Source organism: Natator depressus, chromosome 1 (assembly GCF_965152275.1).
Source record: "Natator depressus isolate rNatDep1 chromosome 1, rNatDep2.hap1, whole genome shotgun sequence".
In the NCBI taxonomy this organism is placed as follows: Eukaryota; Metazoa; Chordata; order Testudines; family Cheloniidae; genus Natator; species Natator depressus.
This window is the reverse complement of record NC_134234.1, coordinates 265,054,121-265,071,508: the sequence shown is the minus strand read 5'-3', so window position 1 is coordinate 265,071,508 and position 17,388 is coordinate 265,054,121. Positions and strand designations below refer to the sequence as shown.

General features: G+C 39.3%; 1 protein-coding gene across 1 annotated transcript in view; it reads left to right on the top strand.

Moving 5' to 3' along the window:
* Window positions 1–17,388, top strand: part of CFAP54 (cilia and flagella associated protein 54) — a 209,517-nt gene that overhangs the window by 12,750 nt on the left and 179,379 nt on the right. The window contains exons 4-10 of the mRNA XM_074941863.1: window positions 640–811; window positions 2,590–2,648; window positions 5,744–5,887; window positions 6,318–6,431; window positions 6,529–6,630; window positions 11,974–12,172; window positions 16,505–16,600. Coding sequence (XP_074797964.1) covers window positions 640–811; window positions 2,590–2,648; window positions 5,744–5,887; window positions 6,318–6,431; window positions 6,529–6,630; window positions 11,974–12,172; window positions 16,505–16,600 — 886 coding nt within the window. The remainder of the gene's footprint in view (window positions 1–639; window positions 812–2,589; window positions 2,649–5,743; window positions 5,888–6,317; window positions 6,432–6,528; window positions 6,631–11,973; window positions 12,173–16,504; window positions 16,601–17,388) is intronic.

Genomic DNA, 17,388 nt, shown 5'->3' with positions numbered 1-17,388 from the left:
GTGACTTGCTTAGAATCCAGGACAGGGTGCTCTGGAAATATGAGAGCTATTGTTTGTTTTGGTATTTAAAAACTGTTCAGCCTCAAGAAGGGAATATGGTCAGAGATTTCATTAGTCTGTTTTATTTTGCTTTTACAAGATAATTTTTAAAATAAATCTAAAGTTCCAGAAATGGTTTCCTTTAGTTAACTTGCGACATGTGTTAAGTTTCCGTCCATCTTCATGGACCTTGGAAATGCCACAGGACCTAATTTCAAAATGGAAGGTGCCTAAATTAGAAAGCTTAGTCCATATAATATTGATATATACAGAGTTAGACCTTAGGCACTGATCTACTTTTGTCCTGAGTCCCAGTCCAGTGCCTTATTTATCCTTCCTTCCTACCACTCTGTCATGCAGGAGACTAGTGCATTAAACTTATTCTCTGCATGTGGATCTAATGGAAGCTATCTGCACAGCTTAATAACACCTTCTCTGTTCTCTAATTCACTATGCCTGTAACTGTCATGGTATAACTCTGCTATATGCTTTACTGTCTCATGTTTAGTATTTTGTTGTGCTTTGCTAATGTGAAAACTGATAAATATAAATATTTTAAAAGAAAGTTTCTTATTTTACTTCTGTTCCCATACACTTCAGTTCCATGCTTTACAAGGAAGGAATATTTGCATTTACCAGATGGTATGCAGCAGTGATAGAAATCTACAGAATCAAGAATCTCTGCAGATGTGTTTCAATATCTTGTCCTTTTTACGACTCATTATGCAGGTGGCTCTACCTCAGGAGCATTTATGTTGGCTTATCTATAATGGTACGTTACACATTTCATTTATATTTTTCTATCGAAGTATGCCTTGGGAAGGAAGTTTCATACTTGTTCAGTAATGACAACAAAAAGACTGCGAGTGAAAATCTAGTTCCCTTTTAATAAGTATTTTTTTCAACAATTAAATAATGATATTTTGAAATTCACGATGACTTTCATTTTTCATTTTTCTCTATGGTATTACATTTTTGTGTTGGACATCTGTAAAAGAAATAACTTATTCATAGACCACAGTTGAGCAGTGTTTTGAGTGTACTCATGTAATTAATTCTGACAGATCATAATGAAAGCATTTTTTAAATTAAATGCTGAGACATGAGCAAACTGGAGAATTTTTTTAGTTATAAAATGTACTTACAAATAGGGATTTTTTTGTACAAAGAGGATTACATTTCTGAAGTGTAGGAAATAACTTATGTGACTGTTTGAAACATAAAAAGTTTGCTTTTTTTTTATAATATTCTCCAGCATTGGATTTAATGATAAAAATTCCTTTAAAAATGGAAACCATTTTAGATTAAGAATTTGATTCCATCTGTATCTGATTAATATTATCCACCATGTAAGTGTGTTGTTCATACTTGGCTTAATTTAGATCAGATGAACAGACTTGGGTATATAAAAAGAGACGTATCAAGAATTCTTAAAAGGTCATTCTGTTTTTTTCTCCCACCCGAAATAATGGATTATTATTTGATGCTAAATTGTAATATAAAATTGCATATGAGAGAAAAGGTGCTTTTGAATTGGCGGTGAAGAAGTGCTGGTATCTTCTTTCCTGTTTAGAGCTGTAATGGGGCTGGAGATTCTAACCACACTTATCTGCTGGGACCACTCTTGGTCCTACCTCTCCCTTTCAGCTGTCCCTTGACTGCCAAAGAAACACAATAAAATAATTAAATTAAAATCTACTAAAAATCCCATTCTGGGATCCCATTGCCAGTTCTCTGGACCAGATCCCTGTCTTGAGCATGGTTTTGGCCAGCATTAGCTCCTTCCAGCTGGCTGAAACGAGGTTAGGGTAGGGGCTGAACTTTGGCATTTCTCCTCCCAGGACTCTGCTCCTTCTTATGGGAAGAACATCTTTCTGTAGCTCCCTCAGCAGCAGCAGGTTTGTGGCTCACTACACATCCAAGGTATATACCAATACCCTATTAGTGGATGCTGTGTGGTGGCTTGTTGATAAAATGCCCTTCTAGTTGTGTTGATTGGCGTTTGGCTGCCTCTTTGCACTATAGGTGTCCTTTCCTACACAGAATATACACCCTGGAGTGTTTTATTGCTTGTCTAGCTTTTTGTGTATGCAGAACTTTGTTACACATGTTACACTTCCACAGTGGGATTTTCAAAAGTACCTTAGTGATTGAAGATCACAAGTCCCATGAATTTTCTCATGAAAATTCTACCCCCAATAGTCACATCCCTTGATTTGACCTGTGATATTAAATATTTCTAGTGGACATTTAAGACTTCAGTAATATTTTAATTTTTATGAGGCTGTTTTTCTACTTATTTTACAGTGGACATGAATATTACACAATAATTTGAATGGCTTCAACTTCTCTAATTTAAAAATAATTATGTTAAAAGTTTTTATTTTTAAAACTATATTTTCAGTTGTTTTTCATCTTGAAATAAGAAACTTATTAACAATCCAAATACTAACAACAAAATTTCAGTTAACTAGCATAATAGAGTTGAAGTAGAAATGTTGGACTCATATCCATTTTTGTATAGATTTTAATTTATTTTTATTCTTCTAGGTACAATTTATATATACACCATATGCAGACATTTGATGAGCAAAGGTCAGTCTGCTAAGGTATGGCAAGATAAACTGGAAGGTTTTTTATATTTAGTATTTCTAGTATATTGTACAGCTATTAAGAATACTTTTAGTTTTACAGCAAACAGAATTTTACTGAAAAGAAGGAAATGCTTTTTTATTTTGTCCACATTGGGTAAATCTTATCTGCCCGACTCTACTCTTCCTGGCACTAGTAACGCTGACCATCCTGGACAGTGGGGTGAAAGAGTTTGGTATCCAGAAATTCTCATGTAGAAGGGCAGGAGAACATGAATCCCCCAAGCCTTCATGGACCTCTGTGGCATTCAACTGTGAGCATATATCCCCACCATACCAGGCTGCTGGTCTGTGGGATTAGTCAAGCCCCTGTGGAGTGTTGGAGTAAGAGTCATCCAAGCCCCTTGAAGTTGTATTTAGTTCATTTTTAATTTAATAAACTATTTATTTCAAAAGTGAAGCAGACTTTAACTGCACAACATTTTAATGATTTATCACCCCAATCTTTGGCTCCTAATATCTCGACACAAGGTAGTGATTCCAAAGTAGTCAATTATCAAAAAAGGGTGGTACAAGATTCTTAAACTGGCTTTGTGAGGAAGGCAGAGGGTTGAGCTTAGGGTTCAGCTTAGGGTTCTCAAGTCCTTAATTAGATATCCCTGATGGAGCCTCATTCCCACTGGATGTTTTGGGCCAGATCTTCAACTGGTATAGATCATTGTTGCTCCATTGAAGTCAGTTACATTGATTTACACCAGCTAAGAATGTGGCCTTTTGACTTAATTTTGACAAAAAATCTTTTTAAAATATCCATCATATAATACTGTTTACTTGTAAATTTGAATAAAACAGAATGCTTTAGACAGATGTTTGTATCCATATGTGACAGATACTACACTGTAACTCTGTCATCACTATAAATGCTTAACTAAAGCAAATAGTACCAATGACTTTTAATGGCAAGCTGTTGTTAACTAAGGTTAGGATAATTTATTATACGTAGTTATAGTTCCACTATTTAAAATAGGATATAAATCAGCAAGCTGAGCCATATTGGGCTGTTTGTTTACATGAATGGAATTATCCTTTTGCTGTTTTTTGTTAGAGCTGTAGTGACACCCTGTGGCTGGGGTTTTTTTTAACCATGAACATTTCTTTCATATGACAGGTTTCAGAGTGGTAGCTGTGTTAGTCTGTATCAGCAAAAACAACACAAAGTCCTTGTGGCACCTTAGAGACTAACACATTTATTTGGGCATAAGCTTTCGTGGGCTAAAAGCTACTTCATCAGATGCATGGAATGGAACATACAGTAGGGAGGTATAAATACACAGCATATGAAAAGATAGGAGTTGCCTTACCAAGTGGGGGGTGGGGGCCAGTGCTAATGAGCCAATTCAATTAAGGTGGAATGGGCTATTCTCAACAGTTGACAAGAAGGGGTGGAAATCACTTTTGTAGTGCTAATGAGGCCAGTGTAAACAAGGTGGCCCATTTCAAACAATTGACAAGAAGGTATTAGTATCAGCAGAGGGCAATTAGTTTTTGTAGTGACCCATCCACTCCCAGTCTTTATTCAGGCCCAATTTGATGGTGTCCAGTTTGCAAATTAATTCCAGTTCTGCAGTTTCTCATTGGAGTCTGTTTTTGAAGTTTTTTTGTGGAAGAATTGCCACTTTTATGTCTGTTATTGAGTGTCCTGGGAGACTGAAGTGTTCTCCTACTGGTTTTTGAATGTAATAATTCCTGTGTCAGATTTGTATCCATTTATTCTTTTGCGTAGAGACTGTCCGGTTTGGCCAGTGTACATGGCAGAGGGGCATTGCTGGCACAAGTGATATATTTGTTAGTCTCTAAGGTGCCACAAGGATGCCTCGTTGTTCTTTCATATGAGTATCTCAGTTGGTGTGCCTGGACTTTATTTTTTTACTTATCTAGATTTGAATTGGATTTCAATTTTCCCCCCACCTGGAGTAAACAGACACTGGACAATCCTGGATCCAGTATTTTTTGTTGTTGACATATGGTTATTTCAGTCTTTCATAAAGAGCAAGTGTATCCCTCTCAGTGACTGGAGAGTTTCAAAGGAAATCTTCCATTTGAACATCTTAGCATTGAAACTGGAAGTGACTTTGTATCTTTATTCTATATGCCAGTGTAGCTCATATTATACGTGTAATGTGCTTCATGATTTCTGGAGGAAATACTCTCAGCTACATTCAGGACATATATTTTCTGTTCAGTAATTTACAGAAGGCCTGAGTTTGTAAATTGACTGCATTTGGAAACGAGGGTGCTCATCATCTCATAGAGCATCAGGCCCAAAGACAGTAAGAGAGGAAAATGCTGTTCAGTAGGGTGAAGTGTTGCGATTCTGTAGAAATCAAGCGAGACCTGGCTTTTAGTAGGGTTAATTATATCAAAAGGTCTTTGCTGTGAAGAGTAGGTTTAGAGAAGAGGATGAATTTCCCCAAACTGAAGGTCTGAACCTCCTGCACCCACTGAAGACAGTGAGAATAGAGTGTGCTCAGCACCTCATAAGAAGTGCTCAGTGCTTTGCGGTCATAAGAAGTGCTCAGTGCTTTGCGGAATAAAAGCCTAAAGAGCTTGATCTTGCATTTTTCAAGTGAGTAGGAGTTTTGCAATTGACTTGAATGAGAGCAGGATCAAGCCCTAAATGAGGAAACAGTTCTGTAGTGAACTGGGATTGTTTTGATATCTCAGACCATAAAATGTCAGGTGAAGATGAAGAGAGACAAGGTGGGTGATGTAATGTCTTTTATTGGATTAACTTCTGTTGATGAAAGAGACTACATAGAGTTCTTCAGGTCTAGAGATGAAAATGAACACAGTTCTAGGTGGAAAAATTCATAAATGACTGAAAGTAAAATGAATGAAATATTAACTCTCTTTCTGTGATTTCGTGTTCTAATTTGCTCCGTTATTTAAGACCATGTTTTTATGTGCATCTTTGAGCAATAGAAAATGCATGTCAATGCTTAATACTTTTCTCAGCCCTTCTATAAAACACAACTGTTTTAAGTTTATACTGTTAATACATTTTGAGCAGTTCTTTATAGTGTTTTGTTTATAATTGTTTTTTCCCATCACAGGTGCTGGAATACCTATTGTGGGCCAGCATATGTATGGAATCATCAGTCCCACTTTTAGCTGTACACTATTTGACATGGAGAACTACCCTTTACACTGCAGTTTGTTATTGTTATTATGACTGCCAAGCCAGCATCCATGGAGAGGTATTTGTAACAATAAATGGCAAACTGCATATTTATTTAAATATTAAATTTTATTATGATATTTGCTTTTTATCTGCATTCAGAAATGTAGTTAGGCTACTACAGTATGTTTGCTGTATAAATTGAACTAATCAATTCAAATTAAAGCACAGTAGTACATTTTAATATGTACATAAACATTCTAAGTGTTCAGGGTTTGACTGTGGCCAGCCTCTCAGCAGTTGCACTAAAGGAGAGAGAGTAAGGAGTTTCTCTCTCCTTGCATCTGTTGTACAGGAGCTGGCTATTATTTCAGTCTTTATTGTTCTCTGAACACAAGGATGAGGAGGTGGTGTGGCTATTATACTCTCCCTCTCATAGCAAGCAGAGCACAGAACTATAATATCAAGATAGGTAAAACAACTGTTTATCCAATTTTTGTGCTATATAGGTATTCGCTCGTCGTGGTCTGAGTAAAATTGATGAACTAAAGCAGTTGGAAAGCATGAGTTCTTCACCACAAAATTCAGAAACAAAAAAAGTTTTTAGAGAGGCCACTATAAAGGTATAAACATGTCACAATTTATAAAAATTATAGTACATGCAGCTGAACAAGCGGAATACATAATACAGTTTTTACTCACATGCTTCTCTTTGAGCAGATGGCAGTAATGGTTTTCAAGAGAGCAGTATATGAATCCAGAAGAAAGCCCAAAGGATTTTTTCGACCAAAATTAAGGGTTAATCTAAAGGAAGCACAAAATGTAAGTTTAGAATTTTGTGTAAATCTTTTTTTCTTTTTGATCTATTTATTACTTATTTTTAGTAATGATATGACATAGCTTTGCCTAACACACATCTTTTGTGGGCATACAGCATTATCTGCAAACAGAATGATTTGTTTTCCCTTTCCAGCCTTATAAATAACATATTAACTTTACCATTAAGACTCAGAACCAACTTAAGGGAGTAATTATTATAATAGGCAATATGGTTATATTGGATCATTCAGGGTTTGTTTTCTTTAGTGGCTGTGTGAGTTATTTGTGCAGGATAAATATTCTTGGCTGTACACTACAAAATAGCCACAACTCTACGGTATTTAAAGATAATATAATTTTAAAAAATATTGTTCAAATTCATCCATGGTGTATGGCCCCTTGAATTTTCCCTACTGTGTTTAACTACATTAAAGATTCCGGGCCAGCTTCAACAAATCTTCAGTGGATTTTTGTGTCGCAGTACTCCTTTCAAACCTTGAAAGGTATATTTTTCAGAGATTCGTCACTCCCCCTTAGGATTCTGTGACCTTTATAAATGAGTACAAAGTACAAAATAGCCTTTGATGAAAATCATTATTTTCCCCAACTCACATTCTATTGCCAACAATCTTAGCTGCCTCAGCCAAGTGTTCCATTGGGAGAGGCCTTGTAAATTAGTATAGAGAAACACGTTCTTTCATAATATTAAATATTTTTGCATACTTGCTTTCTTTGGACAACTTCCAGACCTACTTTATTAGCTTTAATAGCCGCATTTATTCTTATACTATTATGTGTATTCATAATGGTTCCCCCCATATACCTCAGAGAGTATCACTCTTCCTTCTGAGTCAGGTTTAAAGTCATTGGGTTCAAGACCTTTCCTAGAGACAAGATTCATACATTCATAGATTCTGAGGCCAGAAGGGATCCTGTGATCATCAAGTCTGACCCCCTCCATAACACAGGTTATAGAACTTCTACTAACGCTGGTGCAGGGAGGTGTGATTTACAGTTCCCAGAGCCAGAGAAGCCCTTTACGTTCCAGGGGTGATTCACCCCAAGAAAGGCAGATGGTAATTCTGCTTTTTCCCTTGTGGTTTCATCTGGAGTTGGGGCAACTTTAATTTTTGCTAGGGCTACATAGCCGCTCTGCCAAATGGGAAACACTCAAGGAGGCTCAACCAGCACACTCTCCAGCTACTCTCTCTTGCTGGTCAGTGCTTTCCACTTATTGGGCTGCATTGGCACTACACAGCCCTCATCCAGGTAGGAAGAAGGTTGCAGTCACTTTGCATCATTGCAGCCTCCACTGCTGGAAGGCTTTATGCTGTGGACCCGCATCAGAGTTTTTGGTGGTGTAAACCTATGGTTAATCTGGTCCTATGGTTTCCATTCTTACTCATTGCAAATATAGCAGTACCAAGAGGCATAGGTAAGTGCTACACTACCATCCTCTGGGTGAGATGCGAGACAAGAGGTCTTTTCTGTCTCGGTTGAGAGGCCATCAAGGCAGAAGTTAGACGTCTCCTTGCATAACTCCCATTTCTGTCTCATCATTTATTCTGTCAATATTCAAATATACAGAGCTGTGTGAATTGTTGGTGAGCTTTATTTACATGCACAATCATTATCTAGCTTATTTATTCATAAAGTGCTTTTGTGATAGCCTGAGAATGAAAGCACTATATTTGATAAACCCCAGTCATATTCAAAATCAGAAGAGTATAATTTTTGCTGGAAAATAATATGCTATTAAATATTAGTATCATTTGTACATACTATGTTATTGTTTCTTTACTAATAGAAAAAAGTCTGAGTATTGGGAAAAACAGGTATATAAATAAGTTCCATCAGAGATAACATTATGAATTCATGGGATTTCTCAACTGATATTGTTTATAGTTAAGGCAACGATTATGTCACGGAGGTCAAAGGAAGTCATGGATTGCGTGACTTCCTTTGACCTCTGTGACATTTTCTGCCTGGGGCTGGAGCTCCCAGCCCCCACTCTGGTGAGGGGAGCCTGCAGCTGCCCAGCCCAGTGGAGTGGCGGGGGAACCCCCACAGCTTCCCAGCTGTGGCAGGCAGCGGGGAACCCCAGAAGCTGCCCAGCTGTGGCAGGTGGGGGGGACCTCCCCACAGCTGCCCAGCTGCAGTGGGTGGCAGGGGACATCCTCCGCCCCGCAGCTGTCCAGACACGGTGGGAGGCAGGGGTCTTCCCGAAGCTGCCCAGCTGCGGCAGGCGGCGGGAGGACCCTGCAGCTATCCAGCCGCAGTGATGGCCCCCCATAGCTCCCAGCCATCTTGTGGGGAAGGAGACCCCGCAGCAGTCATCCCCTGTGGGTAGGGGAACCCCAGAGCTCCCATTCCCCACAGCCGTGGGGGACCCGGGAGCCCCAGCAAGAGTGGGTGCTGAACCCACCTCCCCATTTTGTCAGGGATATTTTTAGTGAAAGTCAGAGACAGGTCACGGGCTTCCGTGAATTTTATTGCCAGTGACCTTTCCATGACCTTTTTTCTAAAAGTATCTGTGACAAAAACTTAGCCTTACTGTAGTTAATAGCAAAGCTATAACATCATCATCCTGACACATTTCAGATGTGACCTGATTGCTCTGATCAAACTTTAAGTGATCTGTATGATACATTGGTATAAAAGAGTACCAAGGGCTTCAATATCAGGTCATATGTGATTTCAGTCATGTATACTTTCATATTAAATTGCTGAGTATATAGCACATTCCAGTTGATCCAAACCTCACTTATCTGAAACCTCAAGAGGGTGTGGTTTGCATATGTAAAGACTACCAGATTTCTCAAGGATTTGGCTCAGTAAAACTTAGCTGTTTTTAGGTGATGTCCTTCAGCAGGACTTGGGGAAGCAGGTGTACGATTCTAGTGGGGGTGTTGCTTCTGCAGGCTTTGAAGTCTGTGGTCAGGGTCAGGAGATAATTCAGTTTACAATGGAATTCCTAAAGATTTCACATAACTCTGTATCAGTTTTGGACTTTACTTAATGCCTGGTTTTAAAACTGACTGATTGTTAGGAATCAATTTCTTAATAATTCTTTTAAAATGTGATGTTTTTGTCCATTACTTGCCATGCCTGTTTTCTTGGCCTTAGCAAACAGAAGTATTGAATTTTCATGTTGTTTGTTTTTACATGCTTTTATAGTTTGATTATTTGTTCAGTGTTGTGAACCTTAAATGTGATACCATTTTCAGAAATATTTCTGCACATTTTGTAGATTTACTAATGTTCAAATAAATGGAGAAAAATCTATAGGACTATATTTGCCTGCATTGGTTCACTTTTAAAGCAATTTTTTTGACATTTTAATATTATAAAACATGTGCAGTCCAGTACTCATAGTATGATAAGAAGACAGAGAGCTTGTCTGTATGAGCACTTCACTCATGGCAAACTGGGGCGTAAATCTACCCTGCATTAGTGTGTCGTGCACTCAGTGTCAGTATGGACCCTGCTGCCATGAACTAAAAGTTTTCTAGTGCCCTTTGATTTATCCAGCTTTGAAACAGCCATAGATCAAAATGCACTAGGGAACTTTTAGTGCGCAGCAGCAGTGTCCACCTGGACACTTAAGTGCACGGCAGGCTTGTGCGAGTAGTTTTATACCTCAGCTTGCAGCAAATGAAACATTTGTGTAGAAAAGCCACAATGTAGGGATATTTAGACTGGAATGCCTGATAAGAGTTTGATCCTGCAAGGTGCTGAGTGGTCCGGTCCTGATCCAGCAAAATATATAAGTGCACGCTTAACTTTTAGTATATGTGTAGTTCCATGTACTTTTAGCTCTTAATTTAACTTGGAAAATGAAAATAGACTGGCTCATTTTACAGTAGTTTTTAATAATTTTCATTTTTTCCTTCACCCCTACAATGCTGTAATATTTGGATTGCAAACACCGCAGGAAACTGTTTACAGCTAAAACAGTATTGCTATCGTTGCTGTGTATAGCTACCCTCCCAACCTCAGGCATTTATTTAAATAAAATCTGTGTTTTGTGCATGAACTGTCAACGACTATACGTGGGGGCAGGGTTCTGTTGCATATAGTCAGTTGCAGGTTTGGGACTGTAATTATTTCCTCAATGCTGTGGAAAGAACCATTGGGGATATAATAATTTAGCAACAAATGTTAGGTTTTTAAATCCAATGTAGTGTACTTGGGAAATTTTAAACCTGCATGTATAATTATAAGGAATTGTTTAAAAATATTTCTTGTCTTTTGGTTTGGAATGAGGTTGCCAGTAAAATGTAGATTTACCCTCCTCCCTGTAGAAATGGTTGCTCTTTCTTTTGAAAAGATAAGTATCTACCTCTAAAGAGGTAGCCTGTTTGAAAAGATGGGTGTATAATTTGTTACAATAAAAATACAATCCATCAGCATATAAATTGCTGAAATGCTGCCAGATACGGCACAAATTATTCCCTTTTTATTGGGTATACATCTTAGCTTTGTTTGCATTAAAGTGCCTAATTTGAAAATTAAAATAAAGGATGTGGCTCCACCAATGCAGGAAGGAAATTCCCTAATATTATAATGTTTAGATGGTCCTGGAAACCTTACTGAAGGCTTTTTATTTGATAAAATGTCAAATAAATTGTTATAACTGGAGTGATGATGAGATGGAGCAGGTGACCATTAAATACTGGGTCTCCACTTCATTGCTCCATACCTGGTAATGATTTTGACAAGGAAAAAACAGTCATGTAAACAAAGCATCATGAAATCAGGTTTTTTTGTTTATTTTATTTTATTTTATTTTATAGATTTCTCATTACTTAGCAGCCAAACATAGTGCATATGGTTTTGTGTGTATTGTCTTATGTTTTACATTATGTTGATTGGAAAATGTACAGACCAAAGAAGCAACCTAATGGACTGTAGCTTTAGTCCTGTGGGGTGCTGATCACTGTCGATATTCACTGACTTCCTGTGAAGCGCTGAGAGTCCTCAGCTCCCAGTGATCAAGCCCATGTGATTACAGGACATGATCTGGATAGCTTTGAATTACATAGGCTTAATACGTTTTTTCCTTTCATAATTTTCATTGTTTTGTTTTGTTTTGTTTTGTAACTAGAATAGTGTGCAGCAGTGTATGTAGTTATTGTGAAATTCATGCCTTCCTAAGGTACCTTACAAACTTGGCCCGATACTTTGCTATACCTCTGGATCATAGAATTCACAACCACGATGTATACTGCAGTTATTTCTTGTACTTGAACTCACTTTTTCACAGAGAGCTATTTTGAAAAAACAGCTTTATTGTATTGCATTTGAAATATGACAAAACCTTACAAAGATTTATCTCTTGTTTAGTTGCCATGGCCTCGTACTGTTACAGAACGGCTGCTGACAGAGATGTTTGATGGCACTGCAGCCCATTTCCTTGCCATCCTAGAAGCTCTCTCTGATAGTAATCGACAAGTGTTGCGCCCTGCCCCACCTGTTCCTGAGGAAACTGAGATTCGTGATGTGGTTTCAGAGCTCTTTTTTGCAGGCATGGATATCCTGGCAGGTAATGGCATAAAAATGAAAATACACTGGTAAAGAACCTCAGTGTTTCTTACTCCCATAAAATAAAAATCTCACCTGCAGAAGTATGTGTTTCAGTTATAATCATAGCACTGATCAAATCAAACTTACTTTTTTTTTAAAATTATGCCTTCCCAAAATTTGATATAATTAAGTTAAAACCTTTGGCCAGATTCAGCTCTCAGCTTTACCATTGTATATCTGGAGTAACAACTTGTGCTTCACAGAAAGTCTGCACCTTTTCTGAATAGCTCAGCATGGAAGGGGACCCAAGGTAGGACCCACTTGATATATGCTTATCTGTATCCAGTCGTTCCAGCATAGAGGATGTGGAGAGCGACTGTGGTTGCTATTTTAGCCCGTGGGCTGGAATGCTAGTTTCCAATGGGCTACGATGCAGTCCTATAGCCAGCCTGTAGGTTGTGATGGTGCATTCCATCGCTTGACATCCACTTCATTCCCTGAACAAAGTACATTTAGTCAAGCTTTGTGTGGGGAGGAGTGAATTTCATACTGAAAGAATGTTTTATTGCTGGTAAAACCATTTAAATAGCGACTGTTTTAAAAAAAAACATGCACAAATCAACTAATCATGTAATTAAAACAGTGGCGGGCAAACTTTTTGGCCTGACGGCCACATCAGGTTTCGGAAATTGTATGGAGGGATGCTTAGGAGAGACTGTGCCTCCCCAAACAGCCAGGCATGGCCCGGCCCCCACCCCCATCCAACCCCTCCTGCTTCTCGCCCCCTGACAGCACCCCCGGGACTCCTGCCCCATCCAACCCCCCTGTTCCCTGCTGGACCCCCGGGGACCTCTGCCCCATCCACCCCCTGCTCTCTATCCCCTGACCTCCCCCCTTCCTGACTGCCCCCTGAGGACTCCTGCCCCCATTCAACCACCCTGTTCCTGCCCTCTGGATGCCCTGACCCTTATCCAACCCCCTGCTCCCTGCCTCCTTACCGCGCTGCCTGGATCACTGGTGGCTGGTGGCGTGGCTGCACCAGGACAGGCAGCCACGCTGCGCAGCACAGAGCACCAGGTCAGGCTGGGCTCTGTAGCTGTGCTGCCCCAGGAGCTCACTGCTCCGCCGCCCAGAGCATTGCACCGGCGGAGCAGTGAGCTGAGGCTGCGTTGGAGAGGGAACAGCGGGGGAGGGGTCAGGGGCTAGCCTCCCAGGGCAGAAGCTCAGGGGCTGGGCAGGACGGTCCTACGGGCCGTAGTTTGCCCGCCTCTGAATTAAAATCCCAGCTGATGGCTGCACATTTCTCTTGGGATGTGCTGACAAGCCTCTTTTGTGCAAACTTCACGTGGCAGTAGGTCTTTGCAGCCAAATGCTTAGTTGCTAATTATTATGTGAATGCCTGGAATGTTTCAAATTATAAACCAAAGATCTCTATTTCTTTGATTTGCCCTGGCACTGTTTAAAACATTTTTAATCTCATGTGTTTGGGTATATAGGGCAGGTCATTTTCTGTCCTAAGTCAAACCCACACATCCCCACTACCTTTAACTTCAGTTGCATGAGTGTAATTTCAGAGAGAATCTGTCTAATCCAGTTTATTTACCACAGAAAATAGTTGTTCAAAAGGACACTTGAGGGGTCAAAGTTTGCACTGATTTTCACCCGATGCCTCTACATTTAAGTCAGTAGCGTTCTATGGAGGTGTAAATAAGGACAGAATTAGAACCATGGAGTGGAAGATGTTTTGGTAATAAAATAACATGTATAAATTAAATACACTTAATAATTGTATTTTACTTCCAAGATCATTATGACTAGAGCTGGTCAGAAGTTTTCTAACAAAGAATTTTTCTGTCAGAAAATGCTGATAATCAAAATAAAAATATTTTGTGGGAATGTGTTGGCTTTATTGAATCTTCCAACAGAAACCAGGCAGGCTTCCTGACAGCTTGTCTGCTGGTATTGTGGGCTGCCACACAGCTGGGATCCCGGTAGCTCTGGAAGCCCCGGTTTGAGCCAGGCTTGTCTGGGCTTCCTACCTTCTGGGTAGTTAAATCCTAGTGAGGAAAATAAAAAGGAGCATAAACTCTGCCAAGTGAAGTGTAAAAATATAATTAGGAAGGCCAAAAAAGAATGTGAAGAACAGCTAGCCAAAGACTCAAAAAGTAATAGCAAATTTTTTTTTAAGTGCATCAGAAACTAAACAACAGTGAGGCCACTGGACAATCAAGATACTAACGGAGCACTCAAGAACGATAAAGACATTGCAGAGAAACTAAATGAATTCTTTGCAACAGTCTTCATGGCTGAGGATGTGAGGGAGATTCCCCAGCCTGAGCCATTCTTTTTAGGTGACAAATCTGAGGAACTGTCCCAGATTGAGGTGTCCTTAGAGCAGGTTTTGGAACAAACTGATAAACTAAACAGTAATAAGTCACCAGGACCAGATGGTATTCACCCAAGAGTTCTGAAGGACTCGGATGTGAAATTGCAGAACAACTAACTGTGGTTTGTAACCTATCATTTAAATCAGCTTCTGTACCAAATGACTGGCGGATAGCTAATGTGATGCCAATTTTTAAAAAGGGCTCCAGAGATGATCCAGGCAATTACAGACCAGTGAGCCTGACTTCAGTACCAGGCAAACTGGTTGAAACTGTAGTAAAGAACAGAATTGTCAGACACATAGATGAACACAATTTGTTGGGGAAGAGTCAACATGGTTTTTGTAAAGGGAAATCATGCCTCACCAATCTACTAGAATTCTTTGAGGGGGTTAACAAGCATGTGGAGAAGGGGGATCCAGTGGATATAGTGTATTTAGATTTTCAGAAAGCCTTTGACAAGATCACTCACCAAAGACTCTTAAGCAAAGTAAGCTGTCACGGGATAAGAGGGAAGGTCCTCTCATGGGTTGGTAACTGGTTTAAAGATAGGAAACAAGGATAGGAATAAATGGTCAGTTTTCAGAATGGAGAGAGGTAAATAGTGGTGTCCCACAAGGGTTTGTACTGGGACCGGTACTATTCAACATATTCATAAATGATCTGGAAAAAGGGGTAAACAGTGACGTGGCAATATTTGCAGATGATATAAAACTACTCAAGATAGTTAAGTCCCAAGCAGACTGCAAAGAGCTACAAAAGGATCTCTCAAAACTGGCAACAAAATGGCAGATGAAATTCAATGTTGATTAAATGCAAAGTAATGCACATTGGAAAACATAATCCTAACTATGCATATGAAATGATGGGGTCTAAATTAGCTGTTACCACTCGAGAGAGATCTTGGAGTCGAGGATAGTTCTCTGAAAACATCCACTCAATGTGCAGAATGTTGGGAATCGTTAGGAAAGGGATAGATAATAAGACAGAAAATATCATATTGCCTCAATATAAATCCATGGTATGCCCACATCTTGAATACTGCTTTCAGATGTGGTTGCCCCATCTTAAAAAAGATATATTGGAAAAGGTTCTGAAAAGGACAACAAAAATGATTAGGGGTATGGAATGGCTTCCGTATGAGGAGAGATTAATAAGACTGGGACTTTTCAGCTTGGAAAAGAGACAACTAAGGGGGGATATGATAGAGGTCTATAAAATCATGACTGGTGTGAAGAAAGTAAATAAGGAAGCATTATTTAATGCGTCTCATAACACAAGAACTAGGGGTCACCAAATGAAATTAATAAACAGCAAGTTTAAAACAAAGAAAAGGAAGTATTTCTTCATACAACTCAGTCAAGCTGTGGAACTCTTTGCCAGAGGATGTTGTGAAGGCCAAGACTATAACAGGGTTTAAAATAGAACTATATAAATTCATGGAGGATAGGTTCATCAATGGCTATTAGCCAGGATGGGCAGGGATGGTGTCCCTAGCCTCTGTTTGACAGAAGCTGGGGATGGGCGACGGGATGGATCACTTGATGATTGCCTGTTCTGTTCATTCTCTCTGGGGCACCTGGCATTGGCCACTGTCGGAAGACAGGATACTGGGCTAGATGGAACTTTGGGCTGAACCAGTATGGCTGTTCTTAAATTCTTATGTTCTTATATAGTCCAGAATATGGGCTGCCTGAGCTCTGGGCAGCTTGTGGAGACTCATTAATTTTGTTGAGGAAAAAGTCAAAACAGAATGTCTTTTTTGATTTTTTCAAAACAAAAATTTTGGACTCCCTTTGTTCCATGTGAATTTTGAAATTGCGAGTTTTCATTATGATGATATTTTTTTAATTTCAAAATTTCCTGCACAACAGGAATTCTGGTTTCTGAGCCGTTCTGATTATGACTAAATAAAATATAACATCAAATAAATTCTATTATTATCTGATGAGTTACTTTTGTTTTAGGTGGTGGCAGCTTTGCTAGTACACAAGAAAGTTATTGTACTGAGTCTTCTGGTGTAATAAATGCGTCATCGACACTTCTGCAGCTGATATTAACAGGTATATTAGTTTGGGTTTTCAAAGCATTTTGAACCCAGTCATGCAAACTCTCAGCACGCAGAACTCCAATGGTAGTTCTATGCCTACAAAGTTTGCAAGATCCTACCTTCTATTAGTATTCAGACAATCAGAACTAATCATTAAATATTGTTTCAATTTTAATTACAAAGCTATTACAAGCTTTACTGAAATAGCAAGTTGTAAACATACAGGCATTATAATAAAATGCTACTACTTTGAACATACATAGCACAGTTGATCCAGAGATCCTCAAGTGCTTTACAAATATCAAAGGCCAGTTTCTGATGTTATAATTGTGAGATGTGCTTAGGGAGGAGAGAGGGGTGGACGTGGCTGAGCAGAGGGTCCTTGAGTCATCATATCTGTGTAGAACAGAATGATGTGGCCTTGGAGCAGTCCTTAGCGCTCCTTCAAAAAGATACCTGCTGCCAAACATAAATCTAACCCTCTTCCCAGCACCTTCAACCAAAGGAATACCCTTTGGAGCTCACTCACTAGAACGCTGTCTTGGGACTGTGGAACACTGCTGAATGTACTACCTGGGGCCCTTGCCTATGGCAGAAAGGAGCTTGAGACTCCCTATTCTGCCCTGCTCTTATATGGATTCACTTGCGAGGGTAGGGAGAAGAGGCTCCCCAGTATGTATATTTGCAGATATAGCAATGAGAACTATTCTTTGCACAAGTTTTTCACATTCTTAAAAGTAATAATTGGAAGGAGGGGCATATGTGGGGACTATGGTTGCAACCATTTTGAGGTTATTTCTG